Source organism: Sus scrofa, chromosome 4, assembly GCF_054392235.1.
Source record: "Sus scrofa isolate SSC_HxYL_T2T_F1_AM1 chromosome 4, Sscrofa_HxYL_maternal_Yorkshire_Landrace_v2.0, whole genome shotgun sequence".
Classification (NCBI taxonomy): domain Eukaryota; kingdom Metazoa; phylum Chordata; class Mammalia; order Artiodactyla; family Suidae; genus Sus; species Sus scrofa.
In genome coordinates, this window is record NC_139386.1 from 99250255 (window position 1) to 99276411 (window position 26157).

A 26157-nucleotide genomic window follows, 5' to 3' on the forward strand; every position below is an offset into this window, starting at 1 on the left:
CTAGAAATGGCAAAAAAAAAACAACAAAAAAACAAAAAAACACAACCTGCTCAAGATGACATGGGAAGGCAGGGCTGAAGTAGCAATTCAGATCTGTTGGTATTTGCCATGATGCTTAACAAATGTGGTTCCAACACCTGGTTACAACACGGCATCTGACCCCCACCACCTCTGACCTCATCTCCTTACACATTCCGCATGCTCCTCCCTCCCACTTCCGGCCTCCATGTGTCCCCTGGCCACATCATGGCCTTTGCAGGTTCTGTTCCTGTTGCCTGGGAACAGCTGTCTGGGGCTGTCTACACTTCCACCCCCTTCACCTCATTCGGGTCTCCATGCACATGTCTCCCCCTCAGCGAGGCCCTTCTGACCATTGCTCTATAACATGGGTCACTGTCACCCTTTAGCCCCTTGCCTGGCTATATTCATCACAGTACTTCTCACTACTTATAAATATTTTTCCTTCATTTATGGCTGCCCCATGACATAGGGAGTTCCTGGGCCAGGGATCAGATCTGCGCCACAGCTGTGACCTAAGCTGCGCTGCGGCAGTGCTGGATCCTTAACCCACTATGCTGGGCTGGGGATTGAACCCGCATCCCAGCATTTCCAAGACACCGCCAATCTTGCTGTGCCACAGCAGGAGATCCATCATGACTTGATCTATTAAATACTTGTTTGTTTCCTATCTGTCTCCCACCATTTCATTGAAGGTGGGTGTTTTCACTGCAGGCTTCATTGAAAGCAGAGGTTTTGTCTGTTTTGGTCGCTAGAATACTGCTTGATGTATAGCAGGTACTCAGTACATGTTTGTTAAAAGAACCAAGAACTCCATTAGCAGGGTTCCCATCATGGCTCAGCAGAAACAAATCCAACTAGGAACCATGAGGTTTTGGGTTTGGTCCTTGGCCTCACTCAGTGGGTTAAGGATCTGGCGTTGCCGTGAGTTGCGGTGTAGGTCGCAGACTTGGCTCGGATCCCAAGTTGCTGTGGCTCTGGTGTAGGCCGGTGGCTGTAGCTCCGATTTGACCCCTAGCCTGAGAACCTCCATATGCCTCGGGTGTAGCCCTAAGAAAGAAAAGAAAAGAAAAAAAAAAAAAAAAAAAAAAGAACTCTATTACCCACACACCATGGTCACACTTTGAGGGTTTGGGTTTTGGTTTTGTTTCTGTTTTGCTTTTCAGAGCCATACCTGTGGCACATGGAAGTTCCCAGGCTAGGGGTCAATTTGGAGTTACAGCTGCTGGCCTACACCACAGACACAGCAATGCCGGATCCTTAACCCACTGATCAAGGCCAGGGATCAAATCCAAATCCTCATGGATCCTAGTCGGGTTCGTTAACCGCTGAGCCATAAAGGGAACTCCCACACTTTGAGCTATTTGCTGAAACTCAGCTTCCATCCTCCATCAATTCTAACTGCTGAGTCCTCAGAATCAGCCAAATGTTTCTCACGTCGGCCAGGCCTGTTCCTGGGTCCCTCCTCCCTCAGGCTATCATCTTTTCCCTTCTTAGTCTTCTCCAGTTTACCTGACTCACCCAGCCCTTCTCCAATCAGCTGCACAATCTCTGAACCATTTTCCCTGAAAGCCCAGCTGTAATTTTGTCTGTGTGTGTTTTTGTTGATTACATGTGTGTCTGTCCTGTCACCTCAATGGAACTGTAGGTGCCCTGAGGACAGAGATGAAATCAACACAATCTAATCATTTGGAACCTTCCTCAGGGACCCAGTAATCACCAAGGCACCTGTGGGCACCCAGAAAGCTCTTCGGCATGACAGGAACACATGAAGGTCACCCACTCCTCCAACTGGGGGGAAGCTACTGACCTGAGGGATCAACCCCAACACGAATACTTTTTTTTTTTTTTTTTGTCTTTTTTTATCTTTTTAGGGCCGAACCTGCGGCATATGGAGGTTCCCAGGCTAGGGGCCTAATCAGAGCTGTTGCTGCTGGCTTACGCCAGGGCCACAGCAACACCAAATCCAAGCCACATCTGCGACCTACACCACAGCTCATGGCAACACCAGATCCTTAACCCACTGAGCGAGGCCAGGGATGGAACCCACAACCTCATGGTTCCTAGTCGGATTCGTTTCCGCTGTGCCATGACAGGAACTCCCAACACAAATACTTTTAAGGGGTCTTCCTTAAGCAGTCTGGCCCCAGACAGCCCTTCCAGCCTCATCTCCGGCCTCTCTGCCATGAAGCAGTCTTTGTGCCAGAGACAGACACAAAGAATTACTCACCAGGCCCTCTCAGGCCTCCGCCTTTGTTCGGGCTTTCCTGTGGCTTTGCAGGCTCCACCTCCAGCCCCCACCTGAACACTCTTACTCATCTTGCCAGGATCACTTCAGGCTTTAGGGCCTCTTTCAAAGAGGCTTCATGCCTTCCCCCAAAGAGTCAATTCCTTCCTCTGTGTTCTATGTAGTTTTGCATATTCTCCCGTCTTTAGTGTACTTTAGAATAAGGTCTCCCAGATCTGGAATTTGTCTCTCTCTGAAACCAAAGCTTGCTAAAGGAGAAAACCCCAACAAATAGGAGAAAACTGAAGCTGAGAGAAGTTAAGTTACTTGCCTAAGGTCACATAGCTAGGTAAAGAGCCAGGACCCAACCTCAGGCACCTGGGCTCTAAATATACAAACTTTTAACACCCAGGCTACACCGCCTCATATATTCTACTATCATCACATGTACTGTGTACTTGTGGCCTCCTTTGGCTGCAGAGTGATGGGTAATGGTTTGTTTGCGGAAAGATAGAAAAGAAAGGAGTTGGTGAGCCATAAGAATCTCCTGGCTGGAGTTCCCTTGGCATAGCGGGTTAAAGATCTGGCATCATTGCTGTAGCTCAGATCGCAGCTGTGGCGTGGGTTTGATCCCTAGCCCCCCAGGCACACCTCCCCCCCCCCACCAAAAGGAATCTGCTGGCTTTTGTAGAATGCTATCCAAAACCAAAGACCCTAGGTCTAGCAGATGGGAGTCTCTGGAGTAAGTTCTAGTTCCTGAGACCAGGAGAGATGGGTCAGACTCCCTGGAGACCATCATATGCTAACCCATCCTTCTGCCCCTCAACTTAAAGGTATAGAAGCTCTCTGCGTTTCCATCACTGTGCTTGGTCCTGGAGATACAATGGCCCTGGGCAGGCTAGGCAGGGAGACAAACCCCTACAGCTCAACATGGTAAGTGCCATTTAGAAATGACTGCCTGGGAGGTCTCCTGCGGTGCAGTGGGTTAAGGATCTGGCATTGTCACTGCAGTGGCTCAGGACTCAGGTTCAGTCCCTGGCCCGGGAACGTCCACATGCCACAGGTGTGGCCAAAAAAAAAAATAATAATAAATTAAAAGTAAATAAAAGAGAGTTTGTGGGAGCTCAGAGGAGGAAGATGGGGTCCAACTCTGCAAGACAGGGTTAAGGCCCAGGAAGGCTGCTGCTTGGAGGACATGATGCTTGAGCTGAACATTAGAGAAATATGTACCCACATTTTCTTGTGGCATATATAGGGTTTCATTTTTCACATTAAATTTGTTTTCATGCACTGACAATTTATTTTAGTATAAGATATAAGGTTGATGCAACATAGATGGACCTAGAAACTATCCTGCTAAGTGAAGCCAGCCATACAATGAAACACCAACATCAAATGCTTTCACTGACATGTGGAATCTGAAAAAAGGACAGACTGAACGTCTTTGCAGAACAGATGCTGACTCACAGACATTGAAAAACTTTTGGTCTCCAGAGGAGACAGTTTGGGGAGTGGGGGGATGTGCTTGGGCTGTGGGATGGAAATCCTGTGAAATCAGATTGTTATGATCATTAAACAACTACAGATGTGATAAATTCATTTGAGTAATTAAAATAAATTAATTAAAAAAAGATATAAGGTTGAAATCTAACTTAACTTACTTTTTCAAATGGTAAGCCATTTGCAAATGTTTTCCAAACAATCCATCTTTCCTGACTCACTTGAAATGCCATCTCTATCTAGGCCGAAATGGGTTTTTTAAATTATTATTTATTTATTTATTTATTTATTTATTTTTTATTTTCCCACTGTACAGCAAGGGGGTCAGGTTATCCTTACATGTATACATTACAATTACAGTTTTTCCCCCACTATTTTTTTGCTTTTTAAGGCCATACCCATGGCATATCCAAGTTCCCAGACTAGAAGCTGAATTGGAGAATTGGAGCTACAGTGGCCGGCCTACACCACAGCCACAGCAACGCAGGATCTGAGCTGCATCTGTGACCTATACCACAGCTCATGGCAACACCAGATCCTTAACCTACTGATCAAGGCCAGGGGTTGAACCAGATCTTCATGGATACTAGCTGGGTTTGTCACCACTGGGCCATAATGTGAACTCCTGAAATGGTATATATGTTTTTTGTATTTGTTTTTTAATCTTATGGCCACACTGACAGCATCTGGAAGTTCCCAGGCGAGGGATCGAATCCCAGACACATCTGTGACCTGTGCCACAGCTGTGGCAACACCAGATCCTTAACCCATTGTGCCGGGCTGGGGATCACACCTGCGCCTCTGCAGCCACCAGAGCTACTGCAGGTTCTTAACCCACTGCGCCCCAGTGAGAACTCCTGAAATGGTATATGTTTGATCTATTTCTTTGCTTTTGATTCTGTTCCATTGATCTAGGGAGGGAGATACTAAATCATGGTGGCAAAGTCTGCAGGCTCTGCAGTCTGATTATCTGGGGCATGCCTTGGTTTCCTCATTTGTGAAATGGAGATGATAATAGTACCTACTTCATAGGGTAGCTGTGAAGATTGAGATTCGGCACATAAAATACATGTGACAGTGCCTGGAACAGAGTAATCAATCAAGGAATGTCAGCTGCTAGCACGATCTCTATCTGTCGACTTTACCAGTAACCCAGGGGGTGTAATTACTAAGCACAGAGCTTTGAGTCAGATGGGGCAGCTCTGCTCCTTAACTGCCTGCATGTCCTCAGGCAAATTACTTACCTTCTACCTTCTCTCTGCTTGGGTTTCCTCATTCATACATGGGGATATAAAAGTACCTACTGCAGCCTGTTGGGAAAATTAGATATGCAGTGTCACACAGGGCATGACCCATAATAGTCCCTCAATGAATGTTTAATCTTCTGCTGAGTATTATGATATTATAATTTATTGTCTGTCTTTATGGTTGTAAAGCAAGCCCCTTCTCATTATCTCCCCCCCTCCCAGATTTTCTGGGGAGTGGCAATCTTTCAGGGCCAGGTCTACTGTAGGTAAATAAGATAGAATTTTGGGATCTGCAAGGCTGATGCCTGGTGGCCCTTGAATTGTATGGAAAGTCACTGTGACTAGCGATGTCTTGAGGGGGCAACTAGTAGGATTTGGAGGGGAATGGGGAAGGAAGTGGGGGTGGCCCTTTGAAATTCACATAGCCAGTTTCTAAAAATATTCTAATTTTGAAAATAATTAAATAAGTAATTTTTACTTTAACAAGGGAATTTACATAGTTTAAAAAGCCAACTGGAGTTCCCATCGTGGTGCAGTGGAAACAAATCCGACTAGGAACCATGAGGTGGTGGATTCGATCCCTGGCCTTGCTCAGTGGGTTAAGGATCTGGCGTTGCCTTGAGCTTTGGTGTAGGTCGAAGTCGAGGCTCGGATCCTGTGTTGCTGTGGCTGTGGGGGAGGCCAGCATCTATAGCTCCAATTAGACCTCTAGCCTGGGAACCTCCATATGCTGTGGGTGTGGCCCTAAAAAGATACACACACGCACGAAAGCCAACTACTGTGGCGTAGGCTGGCAGCTGCAGATTGGATTCGACCCCTAGCCCAGGAACTTCCTTATGCAGCAGGTGTGGCCCTAAAAAGCCAAAAAAAAAAAAAAAAAAAGGAGGAACTACTGGAAGTTTCCACATGGTGCAGCAGGTTAAGGATCTGGCATTGCAGCAGCTGTGGCATAGGCTGCAAGTGAGGAGTGGGTTTAATCCCTGGTCTGATAACTTCTACACACATGCCCCGATTCGGCAAAAAAAAAAAACAAAAAACAAAAAGCCAACTAGTTCTACAAGGCAGTTAATGAAAAAAACAAAACAAAAAAATGGAGTTCCCTTCATAGCTCAGCGGTTAATGAACCCAACTATGATCCATGAGTTTGATCCCTGGACTCGCTCAGTGGGTTAAGGATCCAGCATTGCCGTGAGCTAAAAAAAAAAAGACCCCTGCTCCATTCTCCCACCCCTACACAAACACTCCTCCATAAACTACTCTCAAGTTTCTTGGTTGCTTTTTTAGTACTTCTATATTTTGGTTTTGGTTTTGTTTTCTTTTTAGGGCTGCACCTGTGGCATATGGACATTTCCAGGCTAGGGGTCGAATTGGAGCTACAGCTGCCGGCCTACACCACAGCCACAGCAACACAGGATCTGAGCCACGTTGGCAACCTACATCACAGCTCAGGGCAACGCCAGACCCTCAACCCACTGAGTGAGGCCAGGGATTGAACCCACATCCTCATGGATACTTGTCAGGTTTGTTAACCGCTGAGCCACAATGGGAACTCCAAATATATTCCAATTTTTGATTAAATCAATACTCAGTGTTTATTATGGCTGTGAAAATATTCTACACAGCTGAGTTATGTAGTGTTTGTACTAAGACTGTGAATCTGTAAAAACTGGTTTTATTAATTACCATCAGGGACATGGGACTGAGAAACTTCATTCTCTAAAATCATACTGTCACAGACTTTTCTGTTTGAAATCAAGCAGTGAGGGAGTTCCTGTCATGGCGCAGTGGTTAACGAATCCGATTAGGAACCATGAGGTTGTGGGTTTGATCCCTGGCCTTGCTCAGTGGGTTAAGGATCTGGCATTGCCGTGAGCTGTGGTGTAGGTCACAGACATGGCTCGGATCCCACATTGCTATGGCTCTGGTGTAGGCTGGTGGCTACAGCTCCGACTGGACCCCTAGCCTGGGAACTTCCATATGCCGCGGGTTTGGCCCTAGAAAAAGACAAAAAGACAAAAAAAAAAAAAAAAATCAAGCAGTGAGAATGAAACATCCCACTCTTGCCTGGAGGTCCAAGCCACGTTGATTACTTTGATACAGAGGAGCAGCCTCAATTTCCAATCTACCACAAAGCTGCAGATATTGAGGGTTTGGATGTGACATTCTATATTTATCTTTTTAAAAATTTTTATTGGACTATAGTTGATTTACAACATTGTGTTAATTACAGGTGGATAGCAAAGTGACTCAGCCATATACATTTGTATATATACACATATATCTACTCTTTTTCAGATTCTTTTCCATCTAGGTTATTACAGTCTATTGAGAAGAGTTCCCTGTGCTATACAGTATACCTTAATTATGTAGTTATCCACTATATAATTATCTAAAATTCATTATCTTGGAGTTCCTGTCACGGCGCAGCAGAAACGAATCCAACTAGGAACCATGAAGTTGCAGGTTCGATCCCTGGCCTTGCTCAGTGGGTTAAGGATCCGACGTTGCCGTGAGCTGTGAGGTAGGTTGCAGATGCGCCTCGGATTCTGCATTGCTGTGGCTGTGGCTGTGGCCGGCAGCTGGAGCTCTGATTGGACCCCTAGCCTGGGAATCTCCCCATGCCACGTGTGTGGCCCTAAAAAGCAAAATAAATAAATAAATAAAATATAAATAAACAATAGCAATTTAAAAAAATTGAAATTCACTATCTTAATTTTGTAGTTTCCATGTGGAACCTCAGTCGACTTCTCAGTCCCTGCACTTAACTCCTTCACTTACATCTGTGCTTACCTTGAACCTACTGAAACACTGCTTCATTTAAATATCACCTGAACGCAACCCTTTCCCCATAGCCTGCAATGACCTGGCTTTTTCCTTAGAAGCTCCACAGTCCCTCTGGTGTGTGCTCTCTCTTGCAGCAGCAAGTGAATAAACCTAACTGTTTGATTACAGTTATATTTCTAGTGGTCTTATCAGACAGGCTTTTATAATGCTTATTCTTTTCTTTTTCTTTTTTAAAATTTTATAGCTGCACCTGGGGCACAAGGAAGTTCCCGGGGCCAGGGATAAAATCTGAGCCCTAGCCACGACCTACTCTGCAACTGTGGCAACACAGGGTCCTTTTAACCCACTGCACCTGGCCAGGGATTGAACCTGTACCTCCACAGCCTGCCAAGCTGCTGCAGTAAGGTCCTTAACCCACAGCGCCTGGCAGTAATTCCATCTCTTTCCTTTCTTTTATAATTCTTTGTTTTCCCTTAATTTGATAATTGCCTGACATTTTGTCTTATTTGGTTTTCTATATAGCTATCATGAATTCGTCTGCCAAATTCTGAAAGATGTATACCCCTTCTCTTAATACCTTAAACACATCAGGTAACTCCTCTGTCCCCACGTTTTTTGTCCCTTAAAGACACCATGCCGGAGCACTTCTTCCTCTAGCTCCAAACCATACTGGTTGTTCCCTTGAGTTTCTCTTTTAAAATATGACAACCTTGGAGTTCCCGCTGTGGCACAACGGGATTGGCAGCCTTTTGGGAACAATGGGACATGGGTTCGATGCCCAGCAGGGCACAGTGGGTTAAGGATCCGGCACTGCAGCAGCTGCGGCTTACGTCACAACTAAGCCTCGGATCTGGACTGATCCTTGGCCAGGGAACTCCATATGCCATGGGGTGGGCAACAAAGGAGAAAAATATCAACAACCCTTGTTCTAACACCTATCTCAGGGCACAATGGCTAGCTGTTAATGCATCTGTTTTCCTGACTCTTGCTTTTCACTCTCCACCCCAGGAGAAGCTGAGTGTCTTGACATCTCCATTTCTCCAAAGTCTACTGTGATGATCAAGAAACATTCAAGTATGTATGATTGGGTCATTTTGCTTTACAGCAGAAGTTGACAGCACGTTGTAAATCAACTATACTCTAATAAACAAATTAAAAAATATATTCAAGTGAATGAACGAATAAAAGAATAAACGAATGAATGAATGGGATTTTTGTGCAGAAGTGAGTTTAAGAGGAACAATATTACATCCCCACCTTGTTGCAAGGCCTAAGGCATCCTCGGGTTGTCCACAAGCCTCACGCCAGTAGTGGAGCGGGATCCCGAGGGAGAGAAGCAGCTCCGAAGGCTCCCCAGATCCAGGCCGTGGCTACAGGTGCGGAGCCGACTGAGTTCAGCCTACGTCAAGACCGCAGCCCCGAGCTCGCCAGGCGCTGCTCGCCGACTACAACTCCCAAAAGGCACAGCGGCGGAAACGCGAGCCTTGGAGGATTCCCGACGCTGACGTCAGACCCGCGCGGAACAGGGGAGACGTGGGGCAGCGAGGTAAGTGTAGGTGGATGGAGGAGTCGGGAGCGCAAGAGCAATGGCAGGACGGGGGAGCGACTCTGAGGTTAGGTGCTATTCAGGGTGGGTGAGGGAGAAGGACAGGGACTGGGTCTCAGATGAAGAGCGGGTAGCGGGGTGGCAGGGATCTCGAGCTTTGCCTCCTCTTCCCCTCAGTGACCATGACGAAATTAGCGCAGTGGCTGTGGGGACTGGCGCTTCTAGGCTCCACCTGGGCGGCCCTGACCATGGGAGCCCTTGGCCTGGAGCTGCCCTCGTCTTGCCGGGAGGTGCTGTGGCCACTGCCCGCCTACTTGCTGGTGTCTGCTGGCTGCTATGCCCTGGGCACTGTGGGCTATCGCGTGGCCACTTTTCACGATTGCGAGGACGCCGCCCGTGAGCTGCAGAGCCAGATCCAGGAGGCCCGAGCCGACTTGGCCCGCAGGGGGATGCGCTTCTGACACCCTAACCGAATTCCCGCCTGGACAGCCTGCTCTCTCATTCTCCCATTAAAGAGCCAGTTTATTTTCTAACTTTGTTTGGTTTGAGTGTGGATGGTGGGAATTGGGGGTTCTGTATACCAGCTGTTAAGGGGTAAGAGGTAGAAGAGCCACCTTCCTGTGGTTTTCCCAGCCTTTGTCTTTGCATTCTGCTGGGCTTCCTCATTTTTGCTCCAAAGGAAACAAAGACCTCGTCTCAAAATCTCTCAAATGGAAAAGCCATTTCACTTTCCTGGTTCTTTTAGCCCTATTAGGAAATCCTTCTCTTTGTTTTTGTGTTTTTAGGGCCGCACGTGAGGCATATGGAGGTTCCCAGGCTAGGGGTCAAATCAGAGCTGTAGCTGCTGGCCTATACCACAGCCACGCCAGATCCGAGCCATGTCTACGAACAACACCACAGCTCACAGCAACGCCCAATCCTTAACCCACCAGGAATTGAACCTGCATCCTCGTGGATACTAGTCAGAATCGTTTCTGCTGAGCCATAAAGGGAACTCCAGGAAGTATTTCTTGAAGGCTTATTTCCATTCTTCATAAATTCAAGCTCTGTTCCTTTTTTTCTTTTCTTTTTTTGGCCATGCTGGTGGCATGTGAAAGTTCCCGGGCCAGGGACTGAACCCATGCACAGCAGCGACCCAAGCCACAGTTGTGACAATTCCAGATCCGTAACCTGTTGCACCACCAGAGTCCCCAAGCCCTGTTGTTTTTAAGGCCTTCCTAGGTCTTTCCAACCTCTTGCTTCTTTCAGATAACCTTTTCTGAGCCAACCCTACCAGCCCAAGAGCAAACGTGGCGGGGACATTGCACCTCTAACCTTTACCAAACCAGGCTGGTTGAGTATCCCTGAAGAGAGAATGAGCCTTGATGGGCAGGGGTAGGGAACAATTTATTTTAAGGCACATTCTAAAGATTTCATCCCCACCTCCAAAATTAAAAAATGAAATCTTGGGGGAAAACAAAACAAAAAGTGATTCATCTCCCAGTTCCAGTCTTCTAAGTAAAGCTCTTTCTTTAGTCCCTGAATTTTCAAAGCTGTCCCTTTTCCTTTACCAAAACCCACTGCATCTGTGGAGCGATCAACAGGAACAGCTGAAACAAGCAGGTGTCTTTGGCCACAGGTTGGCATTAAGGTGCCCAGCAGTCAGATGAACTCCCTCAGGTTTGCAGAAGCTGATAGTTCCTGTCTTGCTCCTGGAGGGTACTTCCAGAAAAGCCAGAGGCGAATGAGGCTGGTGAGGATTCCTGGAAGGTTGGGCACCTGAAATCACAAGGGCTGCTTTGAGGAGAGAGGCCGATTTTCCACCTTGTACACCTGTCACCCCGTCCCTGTGCTGCTTACCACAATGTAGGGATCTTCTATTCGAAACCCATAGAGGGTCCAGGAGGCAGAGGTGAGGAGGGTGGCAATGGTGAGTGAAAAGGAGAGGCGCTGGGTTGATTTAGTCTGAATGACTTTGGCCTGTGGGAAAGGATGAAAGGCACTCCTAGCCAGGCGCTCACCTTGCCTAAGAATTTACTCAGGAAAAAGGTCAAACATCTCTAATCTTCTGTTACCCATCCTTTCCCTCCTGCCTCCTACTCACTCAACTCTACTGCCCTGTGTCCTTCCAGGATCTGACTTCCCTTCCTCTGGAGTGTAAGTCTCTGACTAGGGGAGCCTGACCCTTATCGCCCCTACCTCCCTGCACATCCCCACTCACCAAGTCCGCTAGTGGTGAGAGGTACATACTGATGGTGAAGATACTGCAGAAGAGGCCCAGCTGCTGCAGCCGGGTCTCAAGGTCAGGCACCAGGAGACAAAAGTAGCCAAAACCCAGGACAAGGACCACCAGCAGGGTTGCAGTCTGAAGGAGCACAGCACCCTGCAGAGGAGAGAGTAGCCTTACCTCTGGAGGTGCCTGGAGCCCTTTCTGACACTGCTGCTGGAATTAATTCATCCTGCCCTCTCCCATGCTCCAGTGAGGGAGCCACCCATTGTCTAAGCCTCCTGTATTGCACATGTCACAGCCTCTTTCCTACCAGTGACTGTAGCACATATCTGATCCCCCCACCATACTGAAGGTGTCTAGGGGAGGGAAAAGTATATCTTTTTTGTTGTTTGGTTTGGTGAGCTTGCTACACAGAGTAGGAGTTTAATGCTTGTGTGAATGAGGAAGCAGAGCTAATCATCTCACTCTCAGCCACTGGCCTTGGCTCTGAAGGAAACATGGAGACAAAAAAAATCCCTTTCACTCTGTTGGGCAGCAAGGCACTATCAGGCTAGGCAGAGCTATTGGCCTTGCCAGAATGGGGGACCATATGTGCATCCCAGAAGGCTAGCCTCATGGAGGAAGGAGGACTGCAAGGCTGGAGGGGTCTTCCAGGAAAAGGTGGCAGTGCCAACCTGTTACAGTCTTCTAGGAAGCAGTGTTTGCCTTGCCAGTAAGGCAAGGCAGGGCGTGCAGCAGAGATGAAGGGCCTCTACCTTCCGATGGCAGTAGTGCAGATACACCAAGATATACAGGGTCTGAAGCACAGCACCCACAGCATTGACGACGATTAGCGTCCCGTTTCCCTTCAAGGCCCCATAACTCAGCCAGCCCAGATTGCTGCAGGGTGGAGGGGAGGGACATTCGTCCGCAGGGTGGAGGGTGGGCGGGGGACCCGAGGGGCCTCCTCCACATTCCTCCTTACCCCTCCCCAACCTCCCTCAGAAGCCTTTCCCGACGCAGGCATCGCCCCTCTCACTTGGCATCCGTGGTGAGAAAGGGCAGGAACTGGACACTGTCCACGCTCCGGGTCATCCGCATGTGCTTGAGGTCCGAGCTGTAACGGGGCCCCGAAGGTAGGGGGGAGAGGTGGAACGGGAGAACCAGGCTGCCGGGGCGTCAAGATCCCCGATGCCTGTCATTTTCCCCGGACAACTGCAGACGCCGCCCCCCCCCCCCCCGGTCCCGCCCTCAGCATCCTGGCCTTCTCCCTCAGGTTAAGTGACTGGCCTCGCCCCTGTCCCCCGGCCCCCTCGACCCGATTCCACTTTGACTCTAGGTTCCGGATGCAGCCTGAGGCTGCCGCCACGTCTCTGTCCCCTGTTTCTCCTCTCCCGATTTCCTGGTCCTGCCCCAGCCCAGCCCGTCCACGCTCTCACAGGCCGGTGGAGAACATGCCGAGGGTGAAGAGCACGCAAGCTCCGGAAAGGAGCGAGTCCGCCAATCCGCCCGCCTCCATCCCTCCCCGAGCCGGATCTCGCGCTCTGCGCTGGACACCAGCTTGCGGGATCCTGAGCCCGCGACGCCGGAGCCCCGCCCCTCCGCGCCCCCGGCCCCGCCCCTGCGCCCTCGGCCGTCCCCCCCGGAAATTAAACCGGAACCCGGCCCACCCCTAGGACGTCAAGCAGGAACTCAGGCCCCGCCCCTCCGAGCGCCCGTCCCGCCCCCACCCGCCTGGCTGTCGGCTCGTGGGTTTGCGGGGGTTCAAGTTGCTCTCTTTTCCCGCCGGTCTCCTTCCTAAGGTTTGGCGTATTTGTCCCCGGGACCAACCGCTCCACACTCTCTGCTGACCCCCTGGATCCCTAGCCCCCCAGCCTCAACTCTTTCCCACAGGCCCGAAAGCCTACGTGGTAGAACTCCAAAACAGCAGCTTGCTAGGCAGACTTCGACACGCTCCCCAGGCAGAGCCCCGGCTCGGAATTTCAGTTGCCCAGAGCTTGGGAGATTTTTTTCCTCATTTGCTGAAGCCTCTTTCCGGTCTTTTCCCTAAATAACAGGGATTGCCAGGAATCACCGAGTCTTTGTGAGCTGCCCTCCCCCTTCAGCCACACTGCCAACTTTCCGTGACTTGGCCAACCCACTGGCCAAGCGTGTATCACTGACCCCCTAGTCCAACCGACTTGCTGCTGGGAACTTTCCCTCCCAGCCTCCCACACACGGCAGCCTCCGCTGGCGGGGCTGTGGGGCGGGCCACATGCCTCAGCTGGCGTTCCCCTGAGCGGCTGCTCTGACTCACCCTGCAGAATGAGTACCTGAACAGTATGCCAAAGCCCAGCGCGGAGAGGGTGGGAGTGGGGCAGAGGTTGGACAGAAAGAACTTCCAGAGTGGGGAGCAGGCTAGGGCCTGAGACATTCTCGTGGGGAGCACTCCTGTCCTGGACAACCCTCAGGGGAGGAAACACCTCACCCTTTTGGGTGAGTGAGGAGCAAATTCAAACCCAGTTCCTACTGGTATAACACAGAGCCTAGCAAATAGCAGGGACTTAAATCAGGATGGAGGGGCAAAAAAGCAAGTCTGAAAAACCAAACACATCACTTTATTTTGAGACAAAGAACACAGTATAAAAAAGTTCCAGTTGTAGAAATCAGCACAGACACAGAAAGTTCATATGCAGATTCTGTACATGTGGGCCCTGCCCCTCAGGCTTTAGTCTAGGCACAGACTGTGTGTGTGTGGGCCCTGCCCTTACAGATACACCTTAAGACCAGGTTGGCACAGCCCCCCTGCTGGCACAGCTCTGGGAAATGCTGCCCCAGGATGGGAGAGGATGCAGTGCCTGGCTACAAACCTCTCTGTGACAGCGCCACAGAGGACAGTCCTGGGAGAGATGCTGGGTTAGCCCAAGCATGCTGCTTCTCCTGTCCTTGGCTCAGCCACAGCACTACTGGATCCGAGCCGCATTTGTGACCTACACCACAGCTTGCAGCCACGCCGGATCCTTAACCCCCTGAGCGAGGCCAGAGATCTAATCCACATCCTCACGGACACTTATGTTGGGTTCCGTCTTGTTTTTCCTTCAGTCAGTTCATCTGGCCATCGTGGCTCTCTCTGGGAGGGGCATCTTTGCCAAGCTCGGAGTCCATCCATGTGACCCCAAGCCCCTTCCAGCTCGGTTCCCACAGTGCCCTTCGTGAGCCATGTTCACAGAGCTTGTCTCTTTGGCTTATGGGCAGGAAGGGAGGGGAAAGGACTGTCTGTCCCTCAGGTGGATGTGGGGATGGCACCTCCTCTGGGTGGCAGCTTATGCATGTCGTGGGAGTGCTTCCCAGGGACTGAGGCTCTGGGAGGAGCCTCAGTAATAGTTCTCTTTACGCCAGATGTGGCCTCTGCCTTCACGAGGTCTGGAGCAGCAGGAATGGCAGGAGCAGCACAGCCCAAGCAAGTGGGGAGAGGCGGGGGGCAGCACTGTGACCGATGCTATGTAGAACCTGCACCTCCGGGTCATCTGCAGAGTGAAAGGGCAAAGGCCCCCAACATGAGTGGCCCCACCTCAGGTACTGGCCCTCAGCCCAACGAGGAGCCACCTCCTGTACCAGCCTCTTCAAGCAGACCCCCACTTTGGGGCCCCAGCCACCTACCTGCTGGAAGTCTTTTCTCCTGTGGATTGGCATGGGCCTGAGGACTGTGGGCTGAAAGACAAGGGTGGGCTTAGGTTAGGTCATGCACCAAGGAGGGCGGGAGTGCTGGGTGGGCTGGGCGGTGGGATTCCAGATCACTAGACCAGGCCTAGGACAGAGAAGGAGGAAGGAGACCCATTGGGCCCTGACACTCACTGATTTTGCCGCTGACAGTCACTTTCAGCTTCAAGCACTGGTCTTCCTGGTGGTGGATGGGTTTGGCTACAAATTAAATTCAGAAACTGTTAAGGAACGCAACTCTGCTGGAAGGAAATAGAGGCACACGTGTCTCTGGCGCTGCTCTCTTGGTCCCTGCTCCTTTGAATCCCTCTCTTCCCTCATCTTTGATTCTTGCGTTCCTTAATTTTTGCCCTCATTCTGCCCCAAGTTCAGTCCAAGCTCCAATTTTTGGGAATAACCCCTGGCTTTAGAAGTGGTGATAGAAAGAGGAGAGACACTGTCTCCTCCCTACAGGCCATCCTCCACTCCTCCCAGCCTGAATCTGGGGCAGGGGGGCTGCAGGCCACTTGGTCCTCATCCTGCCTAAGCCCCACTTAGGCCTGGATCCTCTCTACACAAAGCTTATCGTCCAACTTATAAAATCCACCAGTGACTCTCCACTGCGCTCGGGATAAAGTCCAGACTCCTCAGCACTTCTTAGGCCCCCAGGACCTACCCTGTCTCTCTCTCCAAGCCCCTATCTCCCCACTTCCAAGTGTCCCTCCTGCTCCAGTCAGGCTGGACCACATAGAGGTCCCTGAAGATGTCATGTTCTCTCGCACATGTGCCCACATCCGGCCAACTCCTCTGCTCTTGGGCCATCCTCCCCTGGAAGCCTTCTCTGAGCCCCCCCTTGTCTGGCAGGTACCAGGTCATTTTCTCAGGGTCCCCGTGCTCCTGTCTACCAGATCGCCCTGTTCTAATGGTCTATTAATCTGTGTGTGTCACTTTCCAGCTTCCTGGAGGACAGGGACCCTGTAGTGTTTTATTTATCTCTGTGCCTTGAGCGCCAAGCGGGGTGCCCAGGACACAGCAGCAGCTCACTCCACGTTTGTAATGACAATGATTGAGAGCAGAATTTAGGACTCTCTCCCGCTGGACTCCCTGCTCAGCATGGACTGAAGCAGGTGCATCATGCCAGCTGCGCCCCCCCCAGTACGTGCACCTGTGGGCACACTCCCAGGCACTCACAGATGTAGTAGTAACTGTGTCCCTCTTTGAACTCCTTGCCCAGGGTAAAAGGTGTGAAGCGCTGGAACTTCTCAGACAGCTTCTCCGGGCCATGTCTGGCGTTGGGCTGGTTGCACTGCCAGCGGACCTGGTCCTTGGATTGGGGTTGGCACAGCTGGTACTGCTCACGCTCCACCAGGTATAGTGTGTACCGCTCCATGGCAGCCTCTGCCACAGAGTCATCCTCGTAATGAGGACAGATGATGTCCAGGTAGTCATTCAGCCGCACATGGACAGTGTAGTCCTCATTCCGAAACCTGGGCATGTGAAGAGCGGGAGGAAGCAGGTGGTCCCTCAGAAGCCAGGCCAGAGCCTTGAGCTTCCAGATGTTTACATGACCCCTCCCATTTCATACTGGACCCTGCCCCCCCCCACAAAGACTTTAAAAATCTCAACTCCCAATATTTACTGATCTCGATCTCTTAAATATCTTTCCACCGTCTCCTAAGATCCCCCCACCATCACTGTCTGCCACTAATCCTCTGAATAGCATCCATTTAGTATCTTTTAGGTACCAAAGCACTTCCTATAACTTCCCTGATATTTACCCAAGGATGAGCTTCTAAATATTTCCTCAGCTCGCTCTTCTACCCATAAATATTTCCCCACATTTATTCTACCAATTGCTCCTTTAAATGCTCTGAGACCTCAATCTGAGACCCAACACGCCCATTCTAGAATCAAGACGCATGTAACCCTTTCTCTTCCCCGAGCTGGTATCTGGTGCTCAACAATCTAGGTTTTCGCTGCTCTTACACCTCTCACTCCCCCGTCCCAACAGGGTCTATCACGATGTTCAGCTTCACTCCCCCCCCAACACCCAGTATCATCCACACCCACAGATAATGCTCAGTCACTTAAAGTTAAATCACTTTCATCAATTCATTCAGACCCCTTCAGTCTCCCCTTCTAGCTGTTGAAATCGGTGCTCAGCGCACCCTGCCCCAAACAGCCCTGTGACTTTAGCTCCAAAAAGCCATACTTTCACTTCCCAAGAAATGCTGGAGCTCCAGAAATGCTGGAGTTCTCAGATCTGAGACGGCCTCTCCTCTCCTTCCTTCCCAAGGTGCAGCCAGCTCCCCTCCCCCAGCCCACTCCCCCCCAGGCTCCACAGGCTCCAGCCTGACTGCCCACCAGCCCCTCCCCCTGGCCAGCTCCAGACACCTGGCTCCAGTCTGGGTGGGGTCCTAAGAGGGGGAAAGTGCCTCCCCACCTCCCTCTCCTGAGCTGGTCAGCTTCTCTGAATTCCCCCAAAGCACTGCCAGCTAGAGACTCAGCAGAGCTGGCTGCCAACTTGCTTCAAGCCAAAGCCCCGGGGCATGGGGGGCGGGGGACGGGCAGGGGTTAGGCCAAGAGGCCTCTGAGGTGGGCACCCAAGGGCCAGTCAGCATGACACTTAAGAGGCCTGGCCTTGCAGGAGCATGCCAGTGCTCCAGCTAGGCTTACCCAGGCCCCTCCCCCACCCTGGGGAAGAGAGAGAGAGAGAGAGAAGAGGGAGAGAGAGAGAGAGGAGCAGAGAGAGGCTTTTAAAATTCCTCTCTGGAGAGATAAACATAGAAGCCATTTCAGAACAGGTATTTCAGCTCTGGGCCTGGCGTCTTTCCTCCATTCCCGTGACGGGCACTGACTCACTCCTCATCCACCTCTGCCACCCGCCCCAGCGTTTCGTGAGAACTTGTGAAAATTTACCTCGTCCAATGCGGCCAGCTCCCAGGACCCTGCAATGGCCCAGGGCCTAGTCCTGGGCACTGTCCTCTGGGCAAAGGGAACTGGCCGGTCTGAATGGGTGGGGTACCTGCCCCTCTAGCACCAAGGAGGCCAGTTCCCAGCTCGCAGTGGCACTGCCCTTCTTCCCACGCTGCCCCCTGCCTGGGGCCTGGAGATCCCAGAGCTGATGCCCTCTGCTCTGAGTCACCCAGGCCAGCCTCACACCTGCCCAGCTCGTTGCCACCTCATCTTTGCCCTCAAGCTGGATCTGGCTTGGCTGCCTGTGGACTCCACTCTGGGCTGGCTCCCCTTTAGTCCTAGGTATGGTAGCATGAGAGACAGAGTGTGTGTGTGTGGCCAGATGGACAAGGCAGAAGCTGTCCTGGGTGGGGGCACCCATCACCCCCCTCCTGGGGGTACAATCTGCTCCATGTAGTGCTCCTTTGACTCTTGCTCTCTATCTGGGAAAGGGGCGGGGGGGGGGGGGGGGGCGGCGTCAGGGAAGGCGGCGGGGGGTGGGGGGTGCAAGGAAGAGGCTCTTTCCTGAAAGAGAGGAAACCTGGGAGCTTGGGAACGGAAAAGGCCAGAGTCCCCCCCTCCCTACTCACGGCTTCCTGTCCCCTCCTCCTCCTTCAGCCAACACCTGGCATGGGCATAAACAGGGACTTTGGTCTCTCCCTCCAGGACAAGATTGGGTCAAAGAAGCAAAGAATAGACAGAAAAAGTGGGGGGGGGGCTGATGGCACTGCCCTGTCGGGTGGCCCGATGGGCCAAAGAGCTTTGGCCTCTGGGGTGGGCAGCTGGCTGTTCCCTCCCTGAACAACAAACCATGGATGACAGACCCCTGACCAGGCAATGCTGCCCCAGGGTCACAGGAAACTGGCACGATCTATTTCTCAAGGGGAGTGGGGGCCTGCCAGGGCTGGGGGGTGGCCAGGCGGAGTGCAGAGGTTTTCCTGGGACCCCAGGTGCCCAGCCCTCCTCTCCCTCCTCCACCCTGCCCCCTGCTCCTGTTTTCCCCGCAAATATTGTTCCCATAACTTCAGAAAACTCAAGAACAAAGAACAAAGGGTCCGATGGAGCTTCTTCCTCCCAGTACCATTTGCCTCACAGCCCTAAACCTGCCCAGGAGAAATTAACTCCTTCCTGCCCAAAGCCCTTCGTAACCCTTTAACCCCCTTCCCGGCCTTTGGAACCTTTCCCATGACCTCGCTCCCCTATTCTCTCCAGTTTTACTACCTGAATCTCAGAAGCAGGTGACTCCCCAAAGCCTACGCACACAGAGCATGTACCTCACTTGTGCCACCCAAAGGGCCCTTGGTGGTGCTGGTGGTGGGGTCTTTCCAGGGACACTTTAAATACAGAATGAACACTTAATACCTGCACCCAGGTCCCTGCTGAAGGGTCCTCGCAGGATTACAGTGAGCATTCTGCCTACTCCTAATGTCGAGACCTGTCAGTGTAGGCAGATGGCCAAGTGACACCCAAGGAGAGGCACAGGGGCTTTCACCGTGGAAGGGCCTAGAACAAGAGCTCTGGCGGCCAGGGAGAGTGGCCCCTGCTGGAGGCAGGAACTGCTCAGCGTGGGTCCCTCACTTCGGAGTAACAGGGGTGCCAGAGGGAAGGAAAGAAGCGCAGAAACCGTGCCTGTGCAAGCCGACGCGGGCAGGGTCCCGCCTGGGGGTGGGGTACTGCCAGTTACGGGGGAGAAGGAAATCCACGGGATCCCTCCCGCCGCCGGTCACCGCCCCCCCCAAAGACTCAGGTTAGGGGGTGGCTGGGACAGTTAACCTGGACACGGGGAGCAGTGCCAACCGGGCGCCCAGGCTGTCGGCCGGAGACTCGGGCTTACTTGGGGTTTGAACTGTTCCAGAAGACGGTGTGGCGGTCAGCAGCGGCCAGACTGCAGCACAGACCCAAGAGAGGGGCCCAGAGGAACTCCATAGCGCGGGGCCTGGCCAGGCCGGCCGGGGACGAGGGGGCTCCTCGGGGTCTAGGTTCCCGCTGGCTTTCGAGGCGGCTCACTCAGCACCGTGCTCACAGCTCTGGCCCCTACGCCTCGCGACTCCGCCTTTTGGGCCGGCGCCGCCCGACACCCCGCCCCGCCCCCGCCCCGCCCCCGCCCCGCCCCGCCCCGCCCGGCGTGCGGCCGCCCTGGGGCCTGGGGGCTGGGGAGGTGGAGGAGGGGAGGGCAGGGGGGAGGTGGAGGAGGGGAGGGCAGGGGGGAGGTGGAGGAGGGGAGGGCAGGGGGGAGGTGGAGGAGGGGAGGGCGGGGGGAAGCCGAGGGGAGCGCGCACCTCGGCCCGACAAATCTACTCAGCGCTGTGTGTTTGCTCACTCGTGGGTCCCTGTGCAGCTTTGTGGGCCTGTGCGGGTTGGTGGGTCAGTGTCCCGGGCGCAGTCGCGTGCGGGAGAAGGGAGCGGACTCCACATGTGGGTCTTGGAGCACGCGGGGGCCGGACCTCCCCGGCGGCGCTGCGTGCGGATCTTGCGGGGTGCGAGGCGGTTGATAGGTCCCGCATCTTTCCTGAGCCTTGCACACCCAAGCTCGGGCGCCCGCGTTCCCACACTCTTCTCCTACCCCAACCCCCTTCCCGGACTCTGCGATCGGCTGCCCCTCCCCACACACGCGGCTGTTTGTTTTTGTTGGGTTTGTCAATGTTGTCTTTGTTCGGGAGATTGTGTCATCGCCTAGATGCCGGGAATAAAGTGCGACCCTGTGTGTGATCAAGTGTGTGTAACATGTGCGGCCAGGGCTAAGGGCGCCTCTGTCCATCAGTGCCTGTGAGAGGGAGGGACATTCGGGATCCTGGGCCTGCGAGAGGGTTCGCTCTTGTTTCTAAAGGGCCAAAGAGCACTAATGATCTGTGTGTGTGTGTGTGTGTGTGTATGCCAACACACGTTGTGTACCCCTGCGAACAGGCTTTGAAATATGGACTGTGAGAATCTGGGCCTGAAGAGTGACAAACTGTAACTACACATGTGCATCTGGCATGTGTAAATACGTGTGATGGCGCGCAAGTGTGAAAGCATTTGTGAGTAGTATCACAGCGGCGTGTGGGGAAGCGTGTGAAACTTTGACGTACGTATGCTAATGTTTGTGAACAGCGCGTGAAGGGGAGGGGAAGCGTGCACAGGCGAGCTGTATCTGGGGGCCGGGGGCTGGGGACAGGCAATGGGTGTTGTTGTGCAGCGTCCCAGGCTGGGCGTCTGGGTCTCCCAGTCAGTCAGGCCCCGGTACCCAGCTCGCCCCCTCCCCCGCGCCGTGTAAACAAACCCTCTGGAATTCGCCTCTCGGGGCTCCTCTCCCCGCCGGGATCTGCTGCCGTCTGGAGCAGGGCTGGCGGGTGGGTGTCTGCCTCCCAGCTCTCAGAGTGGAGAGGGCGGGCAGGTGTTTGATTAGGCTCGTGTGTGTGTGTGTGTGTGTGTGTGTGTGTGTGTGTGTGGAGCTGGAGGGCCGACTGTTGTGTGCCTGCGTGCGTTTGGTGGTTCATGTGTGTGATTGTGGGGCTGTGTGCATGCGCGCCCAGAGTTGGTTTTGCGACTCTGTGCGCACCCTTGGCCAGCCTTTTCACGCGGCTGCGCAACGTGGGAAGCCGCAGACCCAGGGGCCCCGAAGGCTTGGGCCCAGCTTCCCTGGTTCCCAGGCTGTTTCATCCTCCTCTTTTACGGCCAGGCCTGGCTACAGCTCCCTGTAATTACTCGGGCCGGGACGCTGCGGCAAGTCCCGCGGTGACCCCCGCCGGGGAGGAGCCTGGAGCGGGGGGAGGGCCCGAGCTGGCCCCACCCCGCGTGGGGCGCAAGCGGCTAGAGGCCAGACTCGGCCCGTCCTGCCGCGCGTAGGATAAATATTTACCTAGCGCAGACTAGGTACTTGGCCCTGTGACCTCGTGTCCGGGTCTCGGCCAGGCTTTGCGCACGGACCCTACCCCACCCCCTCGCGCGCACCTGCCCCAGGCGACGTGCCCGGCCCCACGTTTACCCCAGGTGCAGCCCGCCCCTCCCGCCGGGGTCGAAGTCTACCCGCCGACCAGGCCCAGGGCAGCGCCTCACGCGCATTTTGCTCACCTGGGTGTCAGCCTCCCACGTGTCCCCGGTGGGATTACCCCGCCCCTGCTCTTGTCCCATAGACCGAAGTTCCACGAGGGCAGGGATTTTTGCTTGTTCACTACTGTATTGCCAGCGCCTGGCACAGCACCTAGCACACAGTAGGTAGTCAAGAAATCTTGGTAGAGTGAGTGAAAATACTGCTCAGTGTTAGTTCTGCAGGAAGTGCTGCTCTGAAAACGGCAGAGGGGTTAGAGAGGGAAGTGGTGACGGTGGCTCTTCAGAGAGGGTCGCCCAGGATTGCCCCCGGAGGGGACAGTTGGGGGCACATTACCGGGTTTCTCTGACCGCTGGGATTGCTGGGCGGGAACGTGTGGGGTCCCTGGGCTGCGCCGCTGGGCCGGGCAGGTTCGGGCTCGCTCGGCCCAGCCCGGCGGGGCCACGTCCGTTCCCGCCCCGCCTGTGTCTAGGGCTGGAGCAAAACGGGTGGAGAAGAGGTGGGGGGAAATTCTGGGCACGAACAGGACGCGGAGCCCTTTCTCTGGCTTGGCGCTGTCCCCAACATTCCCTCTCGAGGCTTGGAGCTCATCACGCTTCTCCTGTTCCTGTATTTGTGCGTTTGGAGGTCGTTCGTCAGACCTAATGGGGCACCTCTAGATGCCAGCTGTTGTGATGGGCACCGAGGGTAAGAGTGCGTCTAGGATAAAACCTCTGCCCTTGGTTAGTCCTCAGACCAGTAGGGGAAGTAGATAAGACACCATTTATACAACACATTTGCTCAGGGGAAGAGCTTGCGCTGCAGACCCACAGCTCGATCTTGCCGTCCGGACGCTACGGGGGCCACTGCGACGCCTGGTGGACCAGGAGGAGCGTTGCAGGCACTCTGCCATCCAAACAGAGAGACCTCCGAAGGGACCACTACTCTGAGACTCAGACCCGCAGACCAACTCAGCCCTATCCCTTCCCCCACCCCAGCACCTAGCCTGCCCTGGCGGGTCTTGTCTTGGTTCTTGCTTTGGGCTCCCTCTCATCACAAAGTCGTGCGCCTGTGTTGGCTCTCAGCACCGCCACCCTCAGGCAAACATCTGTGCTCAGTGGCGGGAGCTGTCTGAGGTGTCTGTCTGTCTGCCTGCCTGTCTGGGAAATTCCCACATTGAGTCCTTTCTGGGAATTCCTCAGGGACCGGATTAACTCTCTGAGTGCCCTGGGGAGGCTGGGCCTCTAGAGGGGGTGCTGTCCACCTGTGGGGCACTGCTGACCTGGAGGTACCATTTCCAGCCTGGAATAGGCACAGCTGCTTTGTTGCTACTCCCTTGCTGAGAGCCCTGTGGTTTGGGGTGGAGAAGGCCAGAACCACACGGCCCTGGGGCCCAGCTAACCTGGCCTAGCCCCTAAGGGCATCACTGGGCAGTGGGGTGAGGCAGGGTGCAGGGGAGGAGATCCTGCACTTGGAGCAGCCGCTGCTCCACTCCCTCAATGTCATTTTGGAAAATAAAGTGTATGTCTCCCACTTTATTAGTAATGTGTGTATATTTTTCAAAAGTTGAAAAGGACGATAGGAGAATAAAAGGGAACCACCAGCTACTGTTAACATCTTCAACCCTTCCCTGCCAGGCTTTTGTTTGTGAGGTTTGGTTTGCTTGCTTTTAGACATTGTGTTAAATATGACTCATTTCTATTGTGTAATTCTTTTTTCCCCTTTAACTTTACAACAGAAGATGTTTTCATGCATAAACTCTTTGTAAACAATATTTTTAACCACAGCATAATGTTTCATTCAGTGGGTGTTTCAGAATTTGCTGTTGTAATGAGGCAGGGTAGAAATAAATAAACACATCCACGAAGGCTCTCAGGCACTCCTCAGCTGCTGAGTAGGTGAAGTGATTGGTTCCTAGAACTTACAAATAACTTTCATTCAACAAGTATTTATAGAGCGGAGTTCCCGTTGTGGCTCAGTGGTTAACGAATCCAACTAGGAACCATGAGGTTACGGGTTCGATCCCTGGCCTTGCTCAGTGTGTTAAGGATCCGGCATTGCCATGAGCTGTGGTGTAGTTTGCAGACTCGGCTTGGATCCTATGTTGCTGTAGCTGTGGTGTAGGCTGGCAGCTACAGCTCCGATTAGACCCCTAACCTGGGAACCTCCATATGCCGTGGGAGCGGCCCCAGAAAAGGCAAAAAAAAAAAAAACCCAAACCAAACCAAATAAAAAAAAAAAAAACACAAGTATTTATAGAGCATCCTCTCTGGACTGGGCTCTGGATTGGGGCTGGTGGGCTTAGTGGAGAACAACAGGGCCCTGCTCTTAGAGTTTTAACATTTTATTTTATTTTTTATTTCTTTGAGGGCTGCATCCATGGCATATGGGGGTTCCTAGGCTAGGGGTCCAATCAGGCCAGGCTGCTGGCCCACACCACAGCCACAGCAACATCAGATCCAAGTCCCATCTGCACCACACCACAGCTCATGGCAACCCCAGATCCTTAACCCACTGAGCGAGGCTAGGAATCAAACCTGCAACCTCATGGTTCCTAGTTCGATTCGTTTCTGCTGCGCCCAACAGGAACTCCAGAGCTTAACATTTGAGATGAAATCTGGGCATATGCTTTTCTAGATTTTGGAGAAGTTCACAGATATGGAAAAATGCTTTTGATAGTGCCAAATCAAAGCTTAATTCTTTTAATTACTAGTTCAGTTCTCTCTCTCTCTCTCTCTTTTTTTTTTCTCTGTCTTTTTAGGGCTGCACTTACAGCATATGGAAGTTTCCAGGCTAGGGGATGAATTGCAGCTACAGCTGCCAGCCTACACCGCAACCACAGCAATGCCAGATTGGAGCCGCCTCTGTGACCTAAACCACAGCTCACAGCTCAGTGGATCCATAACCCACTGAGCGAGGCCAGGGATCAAACCCACATCCTCATATCCTCATGTTCCTAGTTGGCTTCTTTACCACTGAGCCACAACGGGAACTGCACTCCGTTCTCTTAACTGAGAGCCAGAACCTAATAGATCTGTCCCTCCCCCACATCCAACTCATAAGGGAGTCAAACTCTGTGGAAGAAGGTGGCATTCTCCCCCTGGGAGTCCACTGCAGGGAAAAGGAGTTTGGGCAGGATGGGGAGTGGGAGGGAGATGGGAGGGGTGGTGCTAAGGAGGATGGGTCCCTGATTTCTTTCCTGAAAGCACCAGAAGGTGTTTTGTAATGCTGCCTCTTCCACCAAAAGTAACAAATTGCTTCTGTCAGAAACTATACTGGGAGGTGCTGGGGACTCTGAAATATATCCTTGCCCTAAAGGAATCTAATCTGCTGGCAAATATATACTTAGAATATGGGATAAGAATTATCATAGAGGTATATGTGGAACAACAGGCTGTGGCTCACAGTGGCAGGGATGGTTATTTGGGGTCGGGAGGGCGTCACAGAGGACAGGATATATATGTTTTTCCCTCTGCCTGCCTTTGAGTCTCTGCCAGCGTGGCTGACGGAGGAGGGGATATATGAAATGGGTTTTGGAGGATAAGGAGGCATTCGCATTCAGGGATGAGGGAACAAAGAAGTGTTAGAGTTTGTGCAGTGAATATTCTGGTGTAGCTAAAATTACCGAATGGGTCTGGGGGAGTGGCAAGAAGCGAGAACAGAAGGTGGCTGGGAGGTCATGCTGCCAAGGACCTTGAATGCCATGCTTGGGGTTTGGAGCATTATTCTGTAGCCCCAAGTTAAGGATCCAGCATTGCCATGAGCTGTGGTGTAGGTCGCAGACTCAGCTTGGATCCCATGTGGCTGTGGTTGTGGCTGTGGTTGTGGTCAGCAGCTGCAGCTCTGATTCAGCCCTTAGACTGGGAACCTCCATATGCTGCAGGTGCGGCCCTAAAAAGCAAAAAAAAAAAAAAGAAAAAAAGTCTGTAGCCCCAAGATGCTTACATAGGACATAAAATCAGAGTTGCATTGTATTTTATTATTTTTTGGCCACACCTGTGTCATGCA

The 26157-nt window shown here is 52.5% G+C and overlaps 3 protein-coding genes and 3 long non-coding RNA genes across 8 annotated transcripts; 2 read left to right on the forward strand and 4 right to left on the reverse strand.

Moving 5' to 3' along the window:
• Positions 1-7167: 7167 nt before the first annotated feature.
• On the reverse strand, positions 7168-9232 carry LOC146404061 (uncharacterized). The gene is made up of 2 exons (XR_014844134.1): positions 9034-9232; positions 7168-7627 (listed from the first exon to the last, which is right to left on the reverse strand). It is a non-coding gene; the product is annotated as an uncharacterized LOC146404061 (long non-coding RNA).
• LOC146404062 (uncharacterized) lies at positions 7403-9184 on the forward strand. The gene is made up of 3 exons (XR_014844135.1): positions 7403-7513; positions 8785-8850; positions 9045-9184. It is a non-coding gene; the product is annotated as an uncharacterized LOC146404062 (long non-coding RNA).
• A 47-nt stretch (positions 9233-9279) lies between the features above and the next one.
• Positions 9280-9855, forward strand: DPM3 (dolichyl-phosphate mannosyltransferase subunit 3, regulatory). 2 transcript variants are annotated; one of them, XM_005663327.3, is made up of 2 exons: positions 9280-9389; positions 9500-9855. In XM_005663327.3, the coding sequence occupies exon 2, from the start codon at positions 9505-9507 to the stop codon at positions 9781-9783; it is 279 nt and encodes a 92-aa protein (XP_005663384.1). In that variant the 5' UTR covers positions 9280-9389; positions 9500-9504; the 3' UTR covers positions 9784-9855. The 2 variants fall into 2 exon arrangements, with proteins under 2 accessions (XP_005663384.1, XP_001929318.1); XM_001929283.6 differs by having other exon boundaries at positions 9280-9322.
• Positions 9856-10689: 834 nt separating this feature from the next.
• Positions 10690-13113, reverse strand: SLC50A1 (solute carrier family 50 member 1). Its single transcript, XM_003125719.4, is given in 7 exon segments — positions 10690-11016; positions 11018-11080; positions 11162-11281; positions 11523-11684; positions 12287-12410; positions 12550-12627; positions 12950-13113. Coding segments are annotated over 7 exon segments (666 nt in total). The 5' UTR covers positions 13030-13113; the 3' UTR covers positions 10690-10977.
• Positions 13114-14086: 973 nt separating this feature from the next.
• On the reverse strand, positions 14087-20173 carry EFNA1 (ephrin A1). Of its 2 annotated transcripts, none has more exons than XM_085020204.1 (5): positions 19917-20173; positions 16380-16675; positions 15345-15410; positions 15150-15200; positions 14087-15016 (listed from the first exon to the last, which is right to left on the reverse strand). In XM_085020204.1, exons 2-5 carry the CDS (start codon positions 16576-16578, stop codon positions 14904-14906), a joined length of 429 nt encoding a protein of 142 aa, XP_084876330.1. In that variant the 5' UTR covers positions 16579-16675; positions 19917-20173; the 3' UTR covers positions 14087-14903.
• A 249-nt stretch (positions 20174-20422) lies between these two features.
• On the reverse strand, positions 20423-22608 carry LOC106510138 (uncharacterized). The gene is made up of 3 exons (XR_001308360.3): positions 22507-22608; positions 22194-22323; positions 20423-20612 (listed from the first exon to the last, which is right to left on the reverse strand). It is a non-coding gene; the product is annotated as an uncharacterized LOC106510138 (long non-coding RNA).
• Positions 22609-26157: the final 3549 nt, after the last annotated feature.

Coding starts and splice junctions, on each gene's coding strand:
- DPM3 (XM_005663327.3), top strand. CDS start 9,505: ATGACGAAATTAGCGCAGTGGCTGTGGGGACTGGCGCTTCTAGGCTCC.
- EFNA1 (XM_085020204.1), bottom strand. CDS start 16,578: ATGGAGCGGTACACACTATACCTGGTGGAGCGTGAGCAGTACCAGCTG. Junction 15,411..16,379: donor ACACAGTTACTACTACATCT/GTGAGTGCCTGG, acceptor TTTAATTTGTAG/CCAAACCCATCCACCACCAG. Junction 15,201..15,344: donor GACTGTCAGCGGCAAAATCA/GTGAGTGTCAGG, acceptor CTTGTCTTTCAG/CCCACAGTCCTCAGGCCCAT.